At 43.2% G+C, this 22,256-nt stretch overlaps 1 protein-coding gene across 1 annotated transcript; it reads left to right on the forward strand.

Annotated features, from left to right (window-relative positions):
- The first annotated feature begins 1,170 nt into the window (after positions 1-1,170).
- LOC138792645 (chymotrypsin-like elastase family member 1) lies at positions 1,171-7,369 on the forward strand. Its single transcript, XM_069970306.1, has 8 exons — positions 1,171-1,247; positions 2,029-2,126; positions 2,604-2,704; positions 2,783-2,908; positions 3,765-3,901; positions 5,472-5,617; positions 5,811-5,960; positions 7,258-7,369. Exons 1-8 carry the CDS (start codon positions 1,208-1,210, stop codon positions 7,264-7,266), a joined length of 807 nt encoding a protein of 268 aa, XP_069826407.1. The 5' UTR covers positions 1,171-1,207; the 3' UTR covers positions 7,267-7,369.
- The last annotated feature ends 14,887 nt before the right edge of the window (positions 7,370-22,256 follow it).

Genomic DNA, 22,256 nt, shown 5'->3' on the forward strand with positions numbered 1-22,256 from the left:
AGGGGATAAAGGGTGAAGACCTGAAGCGCACTTAGACTTCGCTTCCTGGTAAGGCCCAAAACAAAACCGGTTAAGTAGCACAGCGGGTCCACACTTACTGTCTGTTGCATCATTGTGTTTGCACATGACGTAAAAATTCGCACTCAATTCACAAAGGCATTTGCACTACTTTTCAGCAGTTTGCACAGGCTGTCCCCTTTTTAATTCTTTACAATTGGAGGGAGCATTGTTTCATATTAGCTACTTTGTCATTGAGATTTATCATGTGTGATTTTTCTGTTTTGCGCCAAAAAAATGTCGGCAGCAATACTCCACTCCTACCCTAGCATACTTTTTTCAGCCAAGCTGTTTAAGCCCCCCAAAAATGGGCAAAAAAGTGTTCAAGATTTATCAAGTCCTACGCCTAATGATAATTTTGCACAACTAGTGCAGAATTTTGCACAGCCCATAAAAAGTACCACCTGCTCAAAAAATTGTGCAGAATGATGCATCTGCCTTAGATCTCTTGGGGGCGGGGAGGGGGCAGAGTATGTTATGTCATTGAGAAGGAAGGCACAGTCGGTTAAAACTAAAGGGGGTAGAGTACATTATATCTCACTAGTGGGTGGCACAGTGCATTACAGTGTATCATAAGAGGGGTACAGAACTATCTTATTAAGGGAAACACTGAAATTTTGCCCCAGGTGCAAGATAACCTAGCGAAATAATAGGTAGGTTTAGTCCGCGCGATTCACCATCTGTTCCGCCAAAAGATACGCCGAAAACCTACTCTAGTCCTCAGCTGGCGTAGGTTTTCAGCCATGCGCACCGGAGCGCACAGGATTTATGTAGAGGCAGTCCACCTCTACATAAATCCCCGTAGCGCCGGAGATGCGGGGACATTTTTAAGTCCGGCGTAAAAAAACGTCGGACATAATAAATGTCCCCCTATGTATTGACTAGCGTTGTGAGTCAAATTAAATAAAAGAATTGACCTTGACCTTTTTTTATCAAACCGTTTTATGTTTTTATAATTTTACAATTGTGATATCTTATTCAAACAACATCTTTTTATATTATTTGCCCTTGAGGAATTGGACTTATTTCTTGCCATCAGTTTTATTTAGAACACCTGGAAATATTCTCACTATGAGCGGGCACCTTTCAGTGATATATAAAACAAGGCAACCGGTATTTTTTTACACATCGCCCACAGAATCCTATCAAAATGCTCAAGCTTCTTGTGCTCGCTACACTTGTCCTCTGTGGTAAGTATCTACCCAGAAAGATTTAGTGCTAACAACTTTATATCATAGAAGACTAGACCAATAAAATAAATGACATATTAAATAGGCAAGAAAATATAAAGAACACTAGCTTAGGATTACTTACTTACAAATATACTAAGCCATAGCAGCCAACGAAACCTGCTTTCACTGGCGTATTTATATAGAGAATCATAAAATGTTAATAATACAGGATTTACTTATTTCTGGAACTCTACATCCCCTGCCTCCTTTAATACACAATTAGACTTAAATGATAAATGAAGCTCAATGGTCGAGTCGATCCGAACCTGAACTTTCGGCATTCGATGAGCGGTGGCTGCTGAACTTGGATAAAGCCCTAAGGCTATGTGGAAAACATGGATATAGTCATTGGCTGTATCCATGTTTTCCAGACAACATTAGAGCTTTATCCAAGTTCAGCAGCCCCAGCTAATCAAATGCCGAAAGTTCGGGTTCGGATCGACTCGAACCCGAACCCGGTTCGCTCATCTCTAGTCATATTATCAAGAATGTGTACAGATTCCCAACACCAGGCAAACCCCGGAAGATATCAGGCCCACGGGGCTTTGGGGGCCCAAAGTGATCTGTATACACATGCTCTAGTTCTGATACACAAATAGATATCTAGTTGTATACAAGTTGTATTGGAGTAACATTGCATAAATTACCATATACTGCTATAGCTGATCAATGCTATCTAGTAACATTATTATTATTGCTGTTTATGGAAATTTTATGTATGTATTATTTTACACAAAAGGATATTGTCATGAGGATAACATCCGCTACCTTGAAGATAATGAAAATGTACGTGTGGTAGGAGGAACTAATGCTGCAAAGAATGCCTGGCCCTGGCAGGTTAGTACTGAGAAGGAGAACACTCAGAAAATTAAACAAAAATACTATATATATAATTATAATTTATTACATAGTAATAGTATAATTTCAACCTTCATGTATCATTTTTAAATATTATATTGGTTTCTTCTAAAAATATCATTTAAAAAAAATGTGTGATCCATTATATCACATATAAAGCATCAGTATAAGTATTGTCTTACATTTGTCCTTGTGTATTATTGAGCTTGGCCTTAACTAAGTAGGCTACTCAGTGTATCAACACCAGCAACATATAATGCTATAGCCGAAAAAGGGTTGTCTATCCTATTGTGACTATTGTGAGCTGGCTCTAAAGTCTATATATCATTGTAGGAACAGTTCAAAGTAAGGCAGAACATGAGCCAAAAATGAGGAAAGGAAAGCAAGCACCGAGGACTATTAAAAAAACATAACTATTAATATTGTACTATTTTCCCTATTACTGCCGTCTTCTAGGTATCTCTTCAGTATCGATCTGGTAGTAGCTGGTATCACACTTGTGGGGCTTCCCTGATCCGTGCTAACCGTGTCCTGACTGCTGCTCATTGTGTGGACAGGTAAAAAAAAATACTGGGAGATAACGTTTTTACCCTGTACCCATTATATATAACTTTCTATCTTGTCTTTTCTAACAGTAATCTTACCTTCCGTGTGGGCCTTGGAGAGCACAGTCTTAGCGCTAATGATGGCACTGAACAGTACATTTCTGTCTCTTCCATCAGGAGACATGCTAGCTGGAACACCAACAACGTTGCTGCTGGGTAGGTTTACATCCTACAAAGTGTACAAACATAAACATTAGTCATTATATAAACCAAAAAGCCACACTACCTACACTAAAGTATTAGCCCTTGTGCCCTACTTGAAACTTCTAGTCTTAGGCTATGTTCACACAATTACACACAACGGCTGTTGTTTGGCACTCAAAACCAATGGCGGTGTAGTGAGTGTCAAACAACAGCACTAAAAAACTGCATTGACTGTAATGCACAACGGCTGGAAAAGTTTGAAATGTCAATTACTTCCACGGTCGTAGTGAACAACAGCCATTGTTCAATACATTGTGTAAACAATGACCATTGTTAGCATTGACTTCAATGCAACATATTTTTTATGACAAGAACGGCAGTTGTTTTAATTGCAAACAACGACCATTTAATAAAAAATATGTTGTGTGAACATAGCCTTTAAGGCAAAATCTTATACATGTGCCATTTATAATACTAGTATCATCTTATGTGGGTGTTTGGGCCCCAATGGGCATAAGGGTCTGGGTGTGTCTATCTTTATAATCCATACACCTACATTCGTGCTAATTACATAGACAGCTATAGTACCTCTGTAGCAGGGCTTACGTCTTTCATGCTATTGCACTCTGAAACAAATGGTGCAAAACAGTGTCAACTTAGCTATTTCGGTCTGTCTCAGATTTAGGTAGTTGTTCAGTTTTGAATGCATTTTAATCTCTTTATTACCAGCAATATCTAGTAAGACCGATATCACAAAATATCACATTTTCAGTAAAATGTGATTTCTATTTTAAAAAATGGTTTAAAATTCCTAGAATTTTTAGAAGTACTAGAATACTAGGAATTTTTCTTTTCGCTCTCAATACAGATATGATATTGCAATCCTGTGGCTGGCCTCCAGTGCTACCCTGAGCAGTGCTGTGAAACTGGCTACGCTGCCTGCAAGTGGATCTACTCTGGCCCATAACTACAACTGTGTGGTAACTGGATGGGGAAGACTCAAAAGTAAGTTCTCTCTGTAGAACATAGACAGTTGGACAGATTTACTAAAATTGTCAAAATACTTACAGTTACTTACTACACGTTCTAAGAAAGTACCAGTGTCTCAGGATCTTTCAGAGATTTGGGGTATGTCTAAGAATTTTGGTCTAATATTACCCCACTTACTGGTAATTTATGCCAGAATTTTGTGCCGAAATTCTGGTTTGACATATCAGACCACACCCCGGTTAGGCCATGCCCCTTTGCCACTGAGTAATTTGCCTGCTTGCAAGTAATAGCTCATGAGCAGGCAGTTAAAAAGGTACTCTACTATTATGCTAATATACCCACTTAGTCCTCTCTCTGTATGTATACATGACACATTTTGAATAGGGGGTTTAAAAGGCTAGTGATGGATCCAGATATATACAAAATCACTGGTGGTTTAGGGTTAATAAGTCTTATATCTAGATATATGGATAGAATTTTAGGAGCATTCACAGTGAATCTGCTATTGGTTAGATTAGGTGGATGTGGATTTGGCCCTACATGTAATGGGCCAGATGCAGAGTGCCAGGTAAGGAGATAAGTGGCAATTTATGGCATCACCACTTACCTCTTTTTGGCCAGACAATAAGCAGAAATATTGCTTACCTCCTTTCAGCACAAATCAGTGAAGGTGAACTGGGAACCAGGCATACAATGTAAGCCTCACTGCTTTACAAGGGTACGTTCACACTGAGGAAATCAGGCGGAATTCTGCGGCGGAGAGTTCTGCCGTGGAATTCCTCCTGATTTCCTCAGTGTGCCATAGCTTGTCTATGGGAGAGCGCACGCTCCTCTGCTGCTGCCACCCTCCACTCGAAGAAGTGACATGTAACTTCTTTGAGCAGAGAGCGGCAGCAGCGGAGGAGCGCACGCTCTCTCATAGAGAAGCAGAGTCACACTGAGGCAGAGGGGATTCTGCGGTGGAGAGTTCTGCTGTGGAATTTTGCCTCATTTTCTCAGTGTGAACATATGCTTAGTATAGAAGCCCAAATTTACTGGCAAAAAAAATCGGATTTTGAAAAATCTGATTTTTTGTAAAATTCTGAACAAATCTAATTTGTTCCAAATCACTCATTTTTAGGGATAACCATTATCAATGATGGCCTAGGATGTTTATGGTTTAATCGTGGTTTTGGATTGTGAAGAGGTTGATAGAGATGATCAAATGCTGAAATGGGTGCTTTAAATTATTTTTAATTAATATAGTTGTTAGACCCACATGCAGTGAGACCCCTCTACCAACAGCAAAAAGAACTTTATTGTTTCATTTCAAAGCTTCTCAAGAAAGTAACAAACCCCACAGAGTCCACCAAATGTTGTGCAATATAAAATTGTATATAGCATGATGTCAGAAAGTAACTCATCACTGTAATCATGAAATAATTATGTTTAAATAAAAATGTAAGAACTGTGAGATACAAGTTACAGACCCCAGTCATGTAGCACAATATGGCAAGTACATGTAGTATCTATAGTCTCTATATTGACTATCAAAAATCATCTTCTAAGAGTATCTAAAACCTTAATAAAAACTTGCCATTTGCAGCCGGAGGATCTCTTGCCACTATTCTCCAGCAAGCCAATCTGCCCGTTGTTGCCCACTCAACCTGCTCACTTAGCAACTGGTGGGGAAGCACTGTCAAGACCAGCATGATCTGTGCCGGTGGAGATGGAGTAAAGTCTTCTTGCAATGTAAGTTGCATCTTTTTACCCTTCATAGAAAATAAAGTTAATTTAAGCATTACCCATAACAATTGTTCTTCCAAAATTCTAAATCAGATGAAATACGTCACAATACACATGTTCTGCCATTATACTCTTTCCTTTTGGGCAGGCATTAGCATTAGCAAATGGAAATTAAATTTTATTTTATTCTGTATTTTAGGGTGATTCTGGAGGACCCCTCAACTGTGCAGTTAATGGCGTGTACCAAGTCCATGGTATTGTCAGCTTTGGATCGTCTCTTGGATGCAACTACTACCAGAAACCATCGGTGTTTACCAAAGTCTCCTCTTACATCTCCTGGATCAACAGTGTAAGTTATGTATATAAAGGTATGTTGCTCAATAATTCCAACACTTTAGCCTGGTAGACTATAATGGGGCTAAAGTGTCGGAATTAGCAAGGAGCCGGGGATTGGGTCACACTGCTACCACGCTTCCCCTGTCATAAATTTTGACATGCCATCAGCTATTTATAAAGACAGTGAGTATTTTCTAGACAGTGCTAGTTTCATTTGCAGCGACCAAGGGGCACATTTTGGACTCCAAAATCCTTTTCTTTGGCGTACAAGCCCGCTCACATGATGGCTGAGTGGGGAGAGACGTAACAATTGCGCCTAATTTACCATGACTTAGACCTGGAAAGAGCTGTAAATCATGTCAGAAATCTACACTTGTTCCAGAGGACTTCATCACCCGCCATGCGGCAGGTGCAGGTCCTGCTGGATTAACAACAGCGTGCGCCTCTTAGTAAATCCGGCAGTGTAGAAGGGATCTGGGCCTTATTTAAGACTGGTGTAGGAGTATGCCAGTCTTAATAAATGTCCAATTTTCTAATCTTCTTAGAAAATTGACATAAAACATATTACCACTTTATGGCATATATCTAATATTATGGTATTGAGTATCTGATATTGTAATAAAAGTAACATGTGTGTGTGTAAAAGGACCCTTAGGGTCCTATTACATGTCACCTGTAAGCAAGTGCCAATCTGCTAGATCGGCGTCACTTACCTAGCCTATTACATGGCTTGATAATCGTTTAACAAGGACTGCACGGATATCATTAGCGATGTTCATGCAGCCCTTACCCTTGAACTGTATGCATTACCTCTCCACGGTCCTCAGTGTTCTTCTGCACTCTGCTCACTTCCCGGGACCGCAGCAGCCAGTGATTGGCTAAGTGGCCTGTCAGTCCAGAGACCCGCCATAAAGCTGCAGCAGCAGCTCCAGGAAGCGAGCAGAAAAACACCGAGACTGTGGACAGGTAATGTATACAATTTTTTTTTTTTTACAGAATTGTTAGCTGTCAGCCATGCATCATTATTACATGTAGCAGATTATTTTAGGTCAGGAGCAAAAGACATGATTAACTGATGATAGTTGTCATCGGCTGATCATTGTCTCTATTACACAAAGCTATAATCGTCCGAAATTGCCTGAATCAGCCGATTAATGCTCCATGGCCCTTAGACTTTATGACTCCACCTATGTAAATTGTTTTTAACAAAAACCAGTGAATGGAAAAAAAAATTACAAAGCTAGGTAAATGTATTTGATTTTGCATATTACCTTTTTATATGTTTTAACTTTATATTTTTTATTTATTAGAACATCTAAACGGATGACATCTTTCTTGGAAGGGGAAACCATCAAGAACAAAAAATAATTCCTTTCTGTTGCTTTAAGTGAGGACAACATGCTAATAAAAAAGCAGCAAAAATTGGATGTGTTGTTTATTTATAAGTAATACATGATGCCTGACATCCGTATCAATGTAAAACCAGATCCTGTCCGATGTCTCACTTACTCTTCATCTTAAAGCGACTCTGTACCAACAATCTGTCCCCCCCCAAACCACTTGTACCTTCGGATAGCTGCTTTTAATCCAAGATCTGTCCTGGGGTCCGTTCGGCAGGTGATGCAGTTATTGTCCTAAAAAACAACTTTTAAACTTGCAGCCCTGTGTCAAATTGGTGTGGCCTAGGGTGTCTGTGCTCTAGGCCTGCACCGCCTTTCATTCCCTCCTCCCCGCCCTCTTCACCACTTTCTTTCTCTTACTCATCACTTGTCTGAACACTGCACATGTGCCTTTTTTTTGCGCAAAAATAAAAAAAATTACACGATAATTCTGCCAAAAAAGCTATCTGAAACCACTCTTCCTGCTGTTGCAAAAACTGATTTAGGGTGCGTTCACACCTAACGGATCCGCAGCGGATCCCTGCCCTGTATACACTTAAGAACATCCCGCTGTGAGTATGTCAGCAGCCTGCCCGTTAACCCCCCCGCTGCCAGAGAGTATACATCACCACCTCCATGCTCCGGCTTGCTTCAGGGGTTCCCGGCACGTCCTGCTCGGCCAATGAGTTCACTGCCCCGCTGCAGCGCACTGATTGACTAAGCAGAACGTAAAGCCACCGGGTCCCCCGAAGCAAGCCGGAGCAGGAAGCAGGCGAAGTATACGCTCTGGTGGCAGGGGGCTTAACGGGGCTGCTGACATACTCACAGCGGGATGTCCACAGTGGGATGTCTTAGGTCTGCCCATAAGTGTACAGGGCAGGGATCCGCAGCGAGAAATCCGCTGCGGATCCGTTAGGTGTGAACGCACCCGAAATCAGTTTTTGCAACAGCAGTGGTTTCAGATACCTTTTTTGGCAGAATTATCGGGTAATTTTTTAATTTTTGCGCAAAATGTGTGAACGCACCTTAAGGCTATGTTCACACTGCGTATGAATCCGTCCATAGATCGTACACCGCCGTACATGTGCGGCTGAAACTACGGGCATGGGAAAAATAGACATGCGGCCAGATGCGTAGGAACCACGAACATACGCCCGTAGTACAGTTATGCTTCCCTAGCTTGTTTTGAAGCGATCTGAAGCAGGTCATTTACTTGGAAATCTGCGCCCAGCCCCGTAAACCACACAGAACCTTTTGGATCGAAAAATCTAGTTCAATTTGGCTGAAATAAGTACTTCGTACGGGACCGCATGGAAATCAACGGCCGTGAGTTTCAACATTTCCGTCCTCAAACAATGGTCTTGTTCATTTTTCACGGAGCCGTATACGATCCGGCCGTAAGCTCATTCGTAGTGTGCATTGTGCGGCCGTATATCGTATACTTTCAAGCGAACGCATCAACCTCAAAACTACGGGCGTATATTTGCGGTTCGCACTACGGACGGATTCATACGCAGTGTGAACATAGCCTTATAGTGGATGTGATGGTAAAGTAGAAAAATATAGCTAATTTGCCTTGATAAATGTTGTAAATCAAACAAAAAAGATCCACAAAGGGATACAAAGAATGCAGGACAATCAAAAATAAATATTATTGTAATCTTTATTTAAATAATTAATACTTAATAAAATTCATTAAAACAATGAAAAAAGATGAAACAGAACCATACAATAAAGAAATTGGTGAGGGGACATACATATATACTTTATGGAATAATATATTGCACATGCATAGAGAATGCTCATAGAAAAAAGTATAGATGTTGTAATGCAGGCAGCCTCCACTAGATGGCGAACAAATACAAATGCAGGAAGAAAGACATAGAATGGCAAGAGAAAAATAGTTTTTTCTTCAAACAGGCAAAAACCTATAAAGTGCCAAGGGTACTGGATAGGTACCAAACAACAGGTGAAGTCACCCAATCATGTTACATGTATACTAACCCAGGAGGATGCGTGTATTCAGCCAAGTCCCTCTCACCCACTCACCCTGATGATAAATGTTGTGCTAAAAAATTCACTGTGTGCAAAAACTCAGTATTAGCCAAAAAAGAGCGCAGACACATTAATACATTTGCCATTTAGTGATGGGGGTTCTGCTATAGGCTATGTTCACACTATGTTTAAAAAACAGAAAAGGCATCCACTTTTTCTATTAAGGCTAGATTCACACGTAACACATCCACGAAATCCGCTGCGGATACCGCTTCTGTCAGTGTCAATGTGATTACATTCTCGCATTGTCATATTGTCGTAAGTGCCGCCCCCATTAACCCCGCTGCTAGGAAGATACTTTACCTGCTCCACGCTGTGGCCGCATCAGAGGCTCCCGGCAGATTCGTTACGAACTTTGCAAAAAGTTTGGTTCGGTACCGAACCGAACTTTCAAAAAGTTAGTTCCGAAGTTCGTTAAAATCGCAACGGCGTCGCAAAACTGTATTGTTTTCACAGAATGGAAGAGGATACAAGGAATTATTACTCCTATAATCCCTTTTATCCTGTTTTTATGTGAATATCAAGATGTGTGACTTCACTCCAGGAATAGGAAGTGTCTGAGCGTCCCTGCTCTTTCTCATTATGTGTCTAGACTGCAGAGAGAGAGGAGCTCCGTGCTAGTTAGGCAGGGAAAGCACATAGATAGATAGGCAAACAAGTACATAGCTACAGGGAGGTAGAGAGAGGGAGAAATAGGCAGAGATAGGAAGTAAAAAACTTGTGATATCCAGGCAGAGATAGGGATATAAAAAAAAGACAGAGAAAAGTGAGAAGAGTAAGAACCAGCTACCATTCTGTGACTGAGAGGAGACGCTAGTTGTTGCTGCTGTGGTGGGTGCCGTCAACCCCCGTATAGCTGCAACCAAAAAAGTTGTTAAAAAAAAACCCTAAAAAAGTTTTTTAAAAAAAGGTTGTTTGTTTATTCGTTTGTGATAACCTGTACATTGCTGCTTTGCTGGGTGCTGTCAACCCCGTATAGCTGCAACCCAAAAAGTTGTTAAAAAAAAAACTAAAAAAGTAAAAAAAAAGGTTGTTTGTTTGTGATAACTTGTACATTGCTGCTTTGCTGGGTGCCGTCAACCCCGTATAGCTGCAACCCAAAAAGTTGTTAAAAAAAAAAAAACTAAAAAAGTAAAAAAAAAGGTTTGTTTGTTTGTTCGTTTGTGATAACCTATACATTGCTGCTTTGCTGGGTGCTGTCAACCCCGTATAGCTGCAACCCAAAAAGTTGTTAAAAAAAAAAACTAAAAAAGTTTTTTAAAAAAAGGTGGTTTGTTTGTTTGTTTGTTTGTGATAACCTGTACATTGCTGCTTTGCTGGGTGCTGTCAACCCCGTATAGCTGCCTGCAACCACAAAAGTTCTTTAAAAAGATCATTAAAAAAAAGTTTAAAAAAGTACAAAAAAAAACACAAAAAAAGTAAAAATAAAAATATTTTTTTTTTTTGTGATTACCTGTACATTGCTACTTTGCTGGGTGCCGCCAACCCACAAGATTGTCACTGAAAGTTTGTGCCTTGCGGCCAGTAGCTTCTTTTATTTTCCCCCAACAAAAGAACCATGTCCAAGCGTCCTACATCCAGCACTTCACAGGCAAGGACTGCAACAGGCAGTGAGGCTAGGAGAAATGGCAGCACCAGGCCCGGTGGCAGCCGGGGCAACAGGCGTGGCAGCAGGGTGCAGCTACCCCAGACACCCAGTGGTTCTGTAAGAACCACACAGCCAGCGGTTCTAGATTGGCTTACCCAATCCTCCACTTCCACCGCCCAAAGCTTCCAAACGAGGTCGGCTGGATCATCCGACACCACCCTTACATGGAACAATCAGCGAGAGTCCTCTGCCCCGTCCCCTGTTATTACTATGCCACTCACCTTTGGGGCACCTTCTGCCAGGGAACTGTTGGCAAATCTTTATCTGCCTTTGGATTCTCTACCACTTTTTACTGATGAGGAGGAGGAGGTAGTAGTAGTAGTCCCCCAAAGTCAGCAGGTGGAATGTGCTGAGACTGCAGAGGAGGTGTTGGCTGTAAGCCAAGAAGGGGCATCCAGTGCCACACCTGAGATCCTGTCCCAGCCACTGGAGGACAGTAGCAGTGGTGGTGATGATGATGTCGCTGATCGGATGTGGCGCCCCCAAGCACCCTTATCCTCAGCGTCATCAGGGGAGGAAATCGAGGTGCTACCGAGACAGCAACATCCCACTGGTGCAAGGAAGCGAGGCACAAGAGGGAGGGGTAGAAGACAACCTACCAGGCAGAGTCCATTACCTCCAAGCCTTGGTCCTGGGAGGGGACCCTCAGGCAGCGGTGGCAGTGATCAACCAGCAAGACCCCCCGTGGCTGGCAGGAAACCACGGTCCTCTGTCGTCTGGCAGTTCTTTCACTGGGGACAGATAAGCACATCGCTCTGTGCCTGCTGTGCAATGAGAGGGTCAGTCGTGGCAGGGGTGATAATCTTGGGACAACATCCATGAGGAAGCACATGGAAAGGCAACACCAACAGGCCTGGAAAAAACGTGACCCCAATACCACCTCCTGTCAGGATGCACCATACACTGCAGATCCCATCATGCAGCATCCTCTCACTGGAACTCAGGGCTCGTCAGCCTCAGTTGCCAGCAGCAGCACAGTCTCACTGCCATGTACACCCCTAATGAGGCAGCAATTCCTGACTGAGTCCATGGCCAAACGTCAGGTGTATTTCAGCAGCCATCCCATGGCACAGAAACTGGCCGGACACCTGGTTAAGCTGCTGGTGCTTTAGTCCCTGCCTTTTAATGTTGTGGACTCCCAGCCTTTCAGGGATTTTGTGGCGTGTGCGCACCCCAGATGGCAAGTCCCCAGCCGCTACTACTTCTCTGGCAAAGCTGTCCCATCACTGCACAGTTATGTGAAGAGAAAGGTTGGCGACTCATTGGGACTCTCGGTTTCCAAGACACCTGAGTGCTGATGTCTGGTCCTCTAATTATGGGCAAGGGCAGTACATGTCCGTTACTGCCCATTGGGTCAACATCCTCCCAGGAGACCATCAGGAAGTCGTCCCATTCTTACCACTGTCACCTCCACGATGCTTTAGGGGGCCAGCAGCGGGTAGCACAAGTTCTGCCTCCACCACCACTGCAGTCCAACCCGCCCCGGTGTCTTACCACCGATGTCAGGCCCGGCGCTCTCAGGCTGTCCTCCATTTGGTTAGCCTGGGTGAACGAAGCCACAGTGGGCAGGAGCTCCTCCGGACCATTAGGGAGGAGATAGCTGAATGGCTGACCCCATGTCGACTAACGGTGGGAAGTGTCATAGCGGACAATGGGAGGAACATTGTCTCTGCACTTCAGCGGGGAGGGCTGACTCATACACCTTGTATGGCACATGTGATCAAACTCATAGTGCACAGGTTTCTCCGATCATTTCATGCACTACATGACCCTATGAGGATGTCATGTAGAGTGTGCAAACATTTAAGCCACTCCTACGCTGCAAGGAACACCCTGCTCAGAATCCAGAGAGCCCCAACATCGGCTAATCTGCGACGTGCCAACCCGCTGGAATTCTGCCCTCCGTATGCTCGACCGCCTGTATGAGCAAAGGTCAGCCGTAACAGACTACCTCATGGGGTAATCAGGCAGCCTCATGCCACACTGCGACTTCCAAGTAACACACTGGCAGTTAATGCGGGAAGTCTGCCATTTGTTGATCCCTTTTGAGGACGCAACTCTCTTTGTGATGGGATCAACGACATCATCCCACTCCTCCATGTTCTGGAAAGTGCGCTGACCAACATCATCAGCAAGGATTCCCAGGCCACAACTCCAAGGCTGAACATCGCCTTGAGCCCAGAGCTGGATGAAGTGCAGATGGAGGTTGAGGAGGAGGAAGATGTCTACGCCCAGCCATTCCACACACTGCCACCTGGCTTCTCTGCCTCTCCATCACCGGAGGAGATGGAGGAAGAGGTGGTAGAGGAAGAGGAGGAAGGCCCCAGCAGACCCTGTAACTATACCGAGGACAGTGGAGAGGAGAGGCGCTCATTGTCCTTGGTGCAGATGGCAAGGTGTCTGCGGGAGTGTCTGCGGAATGATAGCCGGATTGTGGACATCCGCCAGAGGGACCAATACTGGCTGGCCACCCTGTGGGACCCTCGCTTCCGCCACAAAATGGCAGAATTCTTCTTGCCATCACAGAGGGAGGCTAAACTGGTGTACTACAGGGACATGCTCACCAGTCAGTTGGTCTCAACTTACCTGCGAGACCAGCCAGGTTCCCAGACAACATCCTCTGGGGGGGGAACCAGCGCGCTCCACTCCCACCACCACTAGTGAAGGCGTCAGAAGCCGCTACAGCCTGAAAGCCCTCATGAGCGATTTCATGCAGCCAGCTGGTAAAGAAAGGACACAGCACCGGACTCATGGCATGGACCAGCATGAGCTCAGCCACCAGGTCACTGCCTACCTTGATTCTGCCCTGCCCCAAAGTGTCACCGACCCCGTGCAGTACTGGGCAGAAAAACTGGAGATTTGGCCTCAACTGGCAGAGTTTGCCTTGGCTCTGCTTTCCTGCCCAGCCAGTAGTGTGGCGTCAGAGAGGGTATTTAGTGCAGCGGGTAACATCGTAACACCGCAAAGAACGAGGCTCTCTTGCCACAGTGTGGAGATGCTCACTTTTGTAAAGATGAATCGTGCCTGGATTATATCGGATTATACCACCCCCCTGCCTCATGTGAATGACTAAGTCATCAGTCACCCGTCTTGCATGGCAATCCGTGTGTCCAAGAAATTGACCTTAATATCCTAAATATGTGCCCAAAGTAAAAATCCATAATTTAACTTAATAAGTAATGTTTCCCCCTTAGACCCCAAATTAAAAAAAAAAAATCACCTTAAAAATTCCCTACTTAATTCGGATACATTTGAAAAAACAGATCCCCATTTCCAAATTTGATGGCCATGGTGTGTTGGCCCTTTAACATCTCCACACCAGATTAATGCCTCACACCAGTGCACCGTCCAACCCATACCCCAAGAACAGTAGCAACCCTAAAATAATCCCCACGACTATGCTTCAAAAAGTGTGGATTTCACCTTTTGTGAACTATAGCCGTGGGATTCTATCCCTGGCACCTGTGCCAAGGAACACTACTCACCGTTTTGTGAATGGGTACTAACTGTTTTTGAGGTATTTTGTGGATATCATGAGAGTAGTGAAATCTTGCACCGCAAATCCCGATGGGGTTCTTCTGTGTGCAAATTATTTCACGCCTCTCATGCAGTCACGCGTGGAATAAGGCTGTCTATGGGGTATATATCATGGAGGCTGCTGTCCTTCAACTGTGATATAAAAAACCACCACAGTTAGTTACAGCAACAAACAGTTGCTGAAAGGCAGGTTAACTTGCCTTATTTACGGGTGCCTTTACAATGGGAGGCTTTTTTGTGGTTCCCTGCTGGCTAAAATCCACAGCGCATCGTTGGCTGATTTTATGCCACCTTCAGTACTATGGGGCTGGACGCAAATACCCAGTTCAGAGCAGAAATGCATATGTCTGGCCGGCAACCTAGTACTGAATGCCATTTGGTGAACGGTATAAAAATGCCCTGTGGATTTTACTCAGCAGACCCGCAGCCACATGTGAAGGTACCCATAGGGTGAGGTTTTTTGGGAGTGACAAAAGCGAGGGTGGGAGGTCACTCCCATACCCCTTCAGGGGTTTTCCCCCTACCCACTTTAAAGTCCAGGCAATCATTTTTTCAAGGCAATCAATAATTTTCTGTACCCTTACGTGACCCAGAAACTTATAAATTGACCGGACTTATCCTTTAAGCCAGCTGGTGACATCACTTAAAAAACACAAAAGCACACATCCATTAGATTGGACGCTACACTCGGTTAGGACATCAAACTGGTGTTAAGAAAAAAAGTAAATATATATACTGTATGTATATATATATATATATATATATATATGTGTATCGCCAACAGCCATAGGCCCAGATTCAACAGGTTTGACACCAGAGTAGTTGCGTCAATTTGTAAAGCAAGTGCCAGTGAGGTGTCAATTTTATGAAAATTGGACATGTATTTTTGGATAATGGAACTGGGGTAAAGCCTTCTTGAATCTGTGCCTTTTTAAATGTCCTTTCTTCACCTCATGGATTCTGTGGGTGAGGTTCTCTCTCTATTTTACCGTATCCTGCTAGACTAGGTGTAGGTGTAGACTGTCCTGTGCTGAACTCTACATCAACCTGTTGTCATGTTTAAACAATGATTTTTACAAACGTGCATATCCTTAGCTTCAAACTTCAGTTGTCTGTAATAGGCCCTTCTGAGCCCAAAAGAATACTACTCCTACTAATGCCCCCACCGTCAATTGTCTATTTGGAAACATACTGGGTGGAATCAAGAGCTGCGGAAGCTGCCTTCTCAACTTGTCTGTTTTTAACAATACTGGCCTGAGAGCCATCAACTGCTGCCTTCTCCTGCTCCTCAAGTAGCAACCCCTCAATAATACTGGCCTGGAATCAATCAACTGCTGCCTCCTCCTCAAGTAGCCTTTCCTCAATAATACTCGCCTGGAATCGATCAACTGCTGCTGCCTCCTCCTGCTCCTCAAGTAGTCTGTTTTTAATTATACTGGCCTGGAATCGATCAACTGCTGCCTCCTCCTCCTCAAGTAGCCTCTCCTCCATAATACTGGCCTGGAATCGATCAACTGCTGCCTCCTCCTCCTCAAGTAGCCTCTCCTCCATAATACTGGCCTGGAATCGATCAACTGCTGCCTCCTCCTCCTCAAGTAGCCTCTTCTCCATAATACTGGCCTGAAATCGATCAACTGCTGCCTCCTCAAGTAGCCTCTCCTCGATAAAACTGGCCTGGAATCGATCAACTGCTGCCTCCTCCTCCTCAAGTAGCCTCTCCTCCATAATACTGGCCTGGAATCGATCAACTGCTGCCTCCTCCTCCTCAAGTAGCCTCTCCTCGATAAAACTGGCCTGGAATCGATCAACTGCTGCCTCCTCCTCCTCAAGTAGCCTCTCCTCGATAATACTGGCCTGGAATAAATCAACTGCTGCCTCCTCCTGCTCATCAAGTAGCCTCTCCTCAATAATACTGGCCTGGAATCGATCAACTCCTGACTCCTTCTGCTCCTCAAGTAGTCTTGTTTTTAATTATACTGGCCTGGAATCGATCAACTGCTGCCTTCTCCTCCTCAAGTAGCCGCTCCTCGATAATACTGGCCTGGAATCGATCAACTGCTGCCTCCTCCTGCTCTTCAAGTAGTCTGTTTTTAATTATACTGGCCTGGAATCAATCAACTGCTGCCTCCTCCTCTTCCTCCTCAAGTAGCCTCTCCTCAATAATACTGGCCTGGAATTGATCAACTCCTGCCTTCTCCTGCTTCTGAAGTAGTCTGTTTTTAATAATACTGGCCTGGAATCGATCAACTGCTGCCTCATCCTCAAGTAGTCTCTCCTCGATAATACTTGCCTGGAATCGATCAGCTGCTGCCTCCTCCTCCTCAAGTAGCCTCTCCTCCATAATACTGGCCTGGAATCGATCAACTGCTGCCTTCTCCTGCTCTTCAAGTAGTCTGTTTTTAATTATACTGGCCTGGAATCAATCAACTGCTGCCTCCTCCTGCTGCTGAAGTAGTCTGTTTTTAATTATACTGGCCTAGAATCAATCAACTGCTGCCTCCTCCTCAAGTAGCCTCTCCTCAATAATACTGGCCTGGAATCGATCAACTGCTGTCTCCTCCTCCTCAAGTAGCCTCTCCTCCATAATACTGGCCTGGAATCAATCAACTGCTGCCTCCTCCTCAAGTAGCCTCTCCTCAATAATACTGGACTGGAATCAATAAACTGCTGCCTTCTCCTGCTGCTCAACTTGTCTCTCCTCAACAATACTGGCCTGAGAGGCGAGCAATCTACTGCTGCCTCCTCCTGTTCCTCGACTTGTCTATTCTCAACAATACTGGCCTGAGAGGCGAGCAATCAACTGTTGCCTCCTCCTGCTGCTCAACTTGTCTCATCTCAACAATACTGGCCTGAGAGGCGAGCAATCTACTGCTGCCTCCTCCTGTTTCTCGACTTGTCTCTTCTCAACAATACTGGCCTGAGAGGCGAGCAATCAACTGCTGCCTCCTCCTGCTGCTCAACTTGTCTATTCTCAACAATACTGGCCTGAGAGGCAAGCAATTTACTGCTGCCTCCTCCTGTTCCTCGATATGTCTCTTCTCAACAATACTGGCCTGAGAGGCGAGCAATCAACTGCTGCCTCCTCCTGCTGCTCAACTTGTCTCTTCTCAACAATACTGGCTTGAGAGGCGAGCAATCTACTGCTGCCTCCTCCTGTTTCTCGAATTGTCTCTTCTCAACAATACTGGCCTGAGAGGCGAGCAATCAACTGCTGCCTCCTCCTGCTGCTCAACTTGTCTCTTCTCAACAATACTGGCCTGGGTGCAATCAAGTGCTGTCGCATCCTCCTTGTAAACTTTTTTTTTCAATATTTTTTGTCACTATTTTGGCACTTTTATTCACTATATTTTATTATTATTATTCCTATTATTATTATTATTATTATTATTATTATTAATAAAAAAAATTCTCATTATTTTTGCACTTTTTTTCCCCCCACTTTTTTCATTGTAATATCAACTGCAACTAAATGAAACTATACCCTATCACACTCCCACTATTGTAGCTGCAATAATTCAGCCTAGCTCCCTGCTCACTGATTGGCTGCGTGGGCCCCCTGGAAGCCGTGAGCCTCAGATGCTGTCGGAGCATGGAGCAGGAACAGTATGTTCCCAGTGGTAGGGGGTTAATGGGGGCTGCACTTACATACTTTCAGCGGGATGACAATCCCACTGCGAGTATGTAATCACATTGACACTGACAGGAGAGGTATCTGCAGCAGATTTCACTGCGAACTTGCAGCCTAAAATCCGCTGCAGATACGTTACGTGTGAATCTAGCCTAGAAAGATATCCGTTATTGTCACTATTTAATTATTTCAATGCAATGCATTTAAGTCAATAGGATGACGGATGTCCAATGCACAGTGTATTAAATTACAGACATTGTCTGCGCAGATGTCAAAAAATGTCCAAATGGTCTACCAAATGGTTAAATCGTTCAATACAGTGAAATCCTAGGTGCATTGCTCCCTGGGAAATATGAATATGCAAAAAGACCTAAGAAGCTTTAGTTATGAGTCTCAAAAAATGGGAATAGCCAGATATCCCTCCAGGGAAGGATCTAGAAAAGGGATGACTACTATACGGAGACCACCAAAATCACCATTATAAGTGGACCCTTCAGTCAATATCCAACCCAACAGTCTGATGATATAAACAGGGAAATACCAAAGCCAGGTATCAATCCACAGACAGCTGTTTCGGGGTGTTGCCCCTCATCAGTGTGGAGCAGGATTTTGGCTAGGTGGGAGCAATGCCTAGTAGACCAATATGCCAAACAGATCACTGATCTCAGGGAGACCAGCCAAAGAAGACACTGTCGGCTGCTGCTTAAAGCGCTTAATACAGTGAAATTCGCTTGTCGTATCATCAGACTTATAATTGGGTTATTAGAATCTAATAGTGTGCTACATTAATGTCTATGGAAAAACACATGGCTTTTTTTTATGTGTGCACAGGCTGACATTTTTACACAGACCTTAGGGTTATGTTCACACAACGTTCTTTGAAGCAAAAATACGTCTGTAATAAAGGTAATTATTGATCATGCTCTTTATTTAGGGCTGTGTGTGAACACAGCCTAAGGTAACATATTATCAGATTCAAAATATGTCCATGTTTTATAGTATCAAACATATATAATGTACCAAAGTGTTGTTGCACAATTCTAGTATAATGTAAGTCAATTAATTGGTGTATACAAATACAAAAGGTTTATAAAACAACCGGATCCACTGTGATAAATCGGGCACATTGCAAGACTGTCCATCTTGGTTTTCACTGCATAAGAATTAGGCTGGGGCTATACAATGACTTTGATCACGTGACACCTCCTTCCATCCCTTACGGCCCTATTACACCAAACAATACCATACTTGTCCGAATACCGGCCGTTCTGGCTGATAATAATTTGGTGTAGTTGAGCATGTTAAAAGGCCACAATCAACTTATAGCTGATCTTGGTCTTTTAACATCACAAATCACAATCATGTCAGCAACGGTCTGCTGCTTGTCACTCTGTGTAACAGGAATGGCGGCACCAGATGGCCGCTGACTTCAATGGGCAGCCCAGATTACCTAAGGATTGTCTGGGCCACCCCTCCTGCTGCTCCTGTATGTGTGTGTAACAGCACAGGCAGCAGAAGATTAGGAGCTGGGAAAGCCTCTCTCACACATTTCACGTTAGAATAAATGCATTTTCTATGTTCTGGAAGCACAGACAGATATGAAAGGTACCAAGTGTCTCCTTGACCTATTAGCTGTGTAATAGTATCAGCATTTTGGAATATGAATTGCATCTGGCATATTCACTTAATATATTCATGCTGGGAGAAGGAAGAAAATTCAGTATAGAGGATCAAGGATACCATATTGAATTATACATTATAGGATGGTACATTATAGGATGAAAATAAATGAACTGTCAAGTACATATGTCATGTACAGTCTACTTGTGGCCTAGAGTGCATATTTCACAATATAACTACCAGTATTACAGGAAACTTGGCTTAGCTGTCACAGATATGGATCTTCTTGTTACTAGTGTGTGCAAGTGGATTGCATATCTGTATTTGCATACTAACTGGTTGCCTGATTTGTTACTTCTCTTCATATTTTCTCTCCATTCCAATGCTGCAGGGAGGCAAAGAAATAGCCACAAAGGGTAAAAATGACACCAGGGAGCATTGTTTTCCCGTGGGTAGAATAGTGGTGTGTATATTTCCAAGGCATTACATTTATTTTTCCATTTTGTGGGATAGCCCATTTAAGGCAGGCCATCAATATTAGATCAGTGAGCGTCTGACTCCTGACTCCCCACCAATCAGCAAGAATAGTGCCCCTTCGTTTTTTTACACCAAATATGGCTCCATTCTGTTAGTAGTTGCAGTTTACTACAGTTTCATTTTATTCAAGTAAATGCAAGAGATGCAATACCAGGCAGAGCCCGCACACATAGAAAAGATAAAATAACTCTGTATGTCTTCATAAGGATAGAGGAGGATCCAGCTACAGTAGAGTGGGATACCACTGGGTGAGTAAGTATATATTGTCTATGAATCGTGGGTGAGTAAGTATATATTGTCTATGAATCGTACATGCCAGTACTAGTTGACAATAACAGAGGCCTAATAGTAAGAAAATAACCTGATTCAGCAAGGTAAAGTGTATAATATCACAATGAAAACAAAATTAGAGGCCTATGTATATGCAAACCAACAAATAAACAACATATTAGGTATATACATAAACAGGACTATATGAGTGCTAAACGGTAGACAAGAGGTCAATGTGTGTATCCACGCAGATAACACAATGCTATTGACAGCATATGCGAGTGGCTAAAGTACAGTACAGAGAAAATCAATGGTACATACACATAAACAATAATGTAGTGCTACTGAAAGCTGAAGCAAAAATACACACCTAGGGGGCCGGCTGGAGGGGGGCTGGCATCAGGGAGGGCTGGAGCAGTCAGGCCGGCCTCCTGAAGAGTGACGTTATCGTCCCAAGATGGTATCCGGGACTGAAGGGGTCGACAGTGATTTTGCGAGTATGCGGTATTACACTTCCAGGTCGAGTGGGGGGGTGGAAACATGGGGAAGGGGGCCATTCACATAAATAACACACATTACAAATCAGGGCATTACAACAACCATATCAACAAAAAGGAAAGTAAAAATTTGAATAGTCATATATGGATGTTTGCACAAAGGTCTGTTGTTTACAAAGCTTGTTTTGCACTATGGAGCACACAAAAGGACTACGGAAATAGTGCATATAAAAGGTGTTACAAGACCAAGAGACTGTTGCAATATATGAACTAATGTTTACATGATGCGTTATTTGTACAGAGGCCAGAATATTTAGAATATGATGGTGGCCGGTTTAGAGTAATAAGAGGAGTGAATCACGTGTGTTCAAAGGTTTTTTTATTTTTTTTAAAAGAACTTAATAAAGATTAAAGTTTTAATGTTTTCTACAAATTTAGTGATTTATAAAAGTAACAAGAAAACCTACATATTTATACAAATTCATTTTGCAACACACATTACAATGTTGTATAACTTTGTAACGTGTGTTATTTAGTGAAAAAACGTTTTACACCGCACCACTCCTTTAAATAAATCCCTGCCCCCAGTTTACGGACTGATTTGCTAAGAGACATGCACCTCTTAGTAAATTCGGACAGCCCTACGTGTGGCACAGGCATTGCACAACAACTCTACACCTGCTTACACGCAGGCATAAATCATGATAAATCAGGCGCAGGAGGAGGCCATGCTTCCTCCCAGCCTAGTCACACCCCTCTACCCACCCATCAAGCAAGCGGTGAATACAGCTTAAGTACGCCATCCTAGTCACATTAAGTTTAACCATTCATTAGGAAGGTATCCTACTAAGTATTGCACTCCACTGTAGCTTGATCCTTCTCCATTGTTGTGACAATATACAGATCTAATTCATATTTTTTATGTTTACCGTTTTTGTTTAGACAAATTAAATAAGATGTTATTTGTCTGGTACATTTGGAGTTATCTTGGGTATTATCTTTCAGATTACTGCACACTCACAATAAAATACATTCACAAAAACCTTCAGACATCACAAGATTACCATGTTTAATATTGCTGTGCATACAACCATCAGTCAAAGCTTTTGTTTATACCATTACTAACACTTTCATCAGT

This window comes from Dendropsophus ebraccatus, chromosome 5, assembly GCF_027789765.1.
Source record: "Dendropsophus ebraccatus isolate aDenEbr1 chromosome 5, aDenEbr1.pat, whole genome shotgun sequence".
Taxonomy (NCBI): Eukaryota; Metazoa; Chordata; class Amphibia; order Anura; family Hylidae; genus Dendropsophus; species Dendropsophus ebraccatus.

Coding starts and splice junctions, on each gene's coding strand:
- LOC138792645 (XM_069970306.1), top strand. CDS start 1,208: ATGCTCAAGCTTCTTGTGCTCGCTACACTTGTCCTCTGTG. Junction 2,705..2,782: donor GCTGCTCATTGTGTGGACAG/GTAAAAAAAAAT, acceptor CTTTTCTAACAG/TAATCTTACCTTCCGTGTGG. Junction 5,618..5,810: donor GAGTAAAGTCTTCTTGCAAT/GTAAGTTGCATC, acceptor TCTGTATTTTAG/GGTGATTCTGGAGGACCCCT.